This window comes from Brachypodium distachyon, chromosome 2 (genome assembly GCF_000005505.3).
Source record: "Brachypodium distachyon strain Bd21 chromosome 2, Brachypodium_distachyon_v3.0, whole genome shotgun sequence".
Taxonomy (NCBI): Eukaryota; Viridiplantae; Streptophyta; class Magnoliopsida; order Poales; family Poaceae; genus Brachypodium; species Brachypodium distachyon.
The window spans coordinates 35177410-35179434 of NC_016132.3; the positions used below are offsets into that span (position 1 = coordinate 35177410).

Here is a 2025-nt window from a genome sequence, read left to right on the forward strand (position 1 = left end):
AAGAAAGACTCCAATGGCAATGAGGTAAAGCACAAAGCACGCTTGGTAGCAAAGGGCTATGTGCAGCAACAAGGCATTGATTTTGAGGAAGTGTTTGCTCCAGTCGCAAGGATGGAATCGGTACGGTTGTTGATTGCCTTGGCCTCTCAAGAATCCTGGAAGCTGCATCATATGGATGTGAAATCAGCATTCTTGAACGGTGACCTACAAGAAGTATATGTACAACAACCTCCTGGTTTCGTCGAATGGGGAGCGGAACATAAGGTGTTGCGACTGCACTAGGCATTGTACGGGCTATGACAAGCACCGAGGGCATGGAACACCAAGCTGGACGCTACACTGGTGTCCCTCGGATTTGAGAAGAGTCCATTGGAGCATGCTATGTACAAACGAGGTGATGGGAAGGAACGGCTCCTAGTTGGAGTCTATGTTAAAGATCTGTTGATCACGGGTGCAGATGAGAGGGAGATTGCAAGATTCAAAAAGCAGATGCTAGATCTTTTCAAGATGAGTGACCTTGGTTTGTTGAGCTACTACCTCGGGATAGAAGTATGTCAGCGAGGAGACTCAATAAGTTTGTGTCAAGAAGCTTATGCAAGAAAAATCCTTGAGAAGTGCGGCATGGAAGATTGCAATGCTACCTCAGCACCGATGGAAGCAAGGCATAAATTGAGCAAACACAGCGAAACAGATCCTGTTGATAGTACCGAATATAGAAGTATTGTAGGAAGTCTGAGATACTTGGTGAATACAAGGCCAGATTTGGCATACTCAGTTGGGATCGTTAGTCGATTCATGGAGAACCCCACAACAGAACACTTTGCAGCGGTGAAGATGATTTTGCGGTACATCGAAGGAACCCTGAATTATGGGTGTGTTTACTCAAAGAAGAAAGAGGAGAAGACACAACTAGTCAGGTACAGTGACAGTGATATGGCTGGCGACGTTGGTGACCGTAAAAATACTTCGGGCATGGCGTTTTTCCTAGGTGGAAATATTGTGAGATGGATGTCACAGAAGCAGAAGAGCCACAGGTTGTGGCTCTATTCTCGTGTGAAGCTGAATACATTGCAGCAGCTACTGCAGCATGCCAGAGAGTGTGGCTAGAGCAATTGCTTGATGATCTACTAAACCGAGAACCAGAAAAGTTTGAGTTGAAGATCGACAACAAGTCCACTATATCTCTGTGTAAGAATCCGGTGTTTCATGATAGAAGTAAACATATCGAAACCTGGTTTCATTACATACGAGGATGCGTGGAAGAAGGCAAACTTGATGTTGATTATATCAGTACAGATGAGCAGTTGGCCGACATATTGACGAAGTCTATTGGAAGAGTGAAATTTCAAGAGATGAGGAAGAAGATCGGCGTCGACGTTATCAAGTAGAAGTTCGTTTTGATCTTAGGGGGAGAATGTAAGCGCAGGATCAATCCGAATAGAGTTCCTTTCCGGTCCTAATCTAGTTCTAGTCGGTTTAGGAGTTAGATTTCTAATCGTATTCAGTTTGGTCACGTGGCCTTGTATTTATACGTGTACGCGGCACCCTTAAACTAAATCCCAAAAAATAAGGAAAAAAAAGAGAGCAGGCACGATACGCGCCTGTGGCCATCAATTGGTTTTCCTAGCTACGTGCTGTGTGCGTGACATGAGTACGAGAGCTATAGGTAGCAATCGATCAGCTTTGCTGCGTCTCGCCGGAGTTTATCGGCCCGTCGGAAAGTATTCGACGTGCGTTTGCTGTTGCTTGCGTGAGAGAGATTGAGCCTGAGTTCCAAAAGCTGGCAGACCAGACACAGCATGTGAATCATCAGCTGACGTAGAGATGCACCGCAGATTCATGGCCGCAGCAGCAGAGGGCTCACACAGCCAGCAAGATTCAAATGGGAGATCACCGTGGATAAGAGCAGCTGTTTCGTGCTCGTTTAAAACCATGAAGCTTGGAAATCCGGATCTTACCTTCCATCCCACGGGAACTAGTCACATAGCCAATCTGTATGAAGTATGAACTCCTGACACCTTCCAT

At 45.8% G+C, this 2025-nt stretch overlaps 1 protein-coding gene across 1 annotated transcript; it reads left to right on the top strand.

The window, feature by feature from the left end:
* Positions 1–651: 651 nt before the first annotated feature.
* On the top strand, positions 652–1107 carry LOC106866064 (uncharacterized mitochondrial protein AtMg00810-like). The gene has a single exon (XM_014898595.1). It carries the CDS (start codon positions 652–654, stop codon positions 1105–1107), a length of 456 nt encoding a protein of 151 aa, XP_014754081.1.
* Positions 1108–2025: the final 918 nt, after the last annotated feature.

What these genes read in the sequence shown, in the direction of transcription:
- LOC106866064 (XM_014898595.1), top strand. Translation starts at nt 652, where the DNA reads ATGGAAGCAAGGCATAAATTGAGCAAACACAGCGAAACAGATCCTGTT.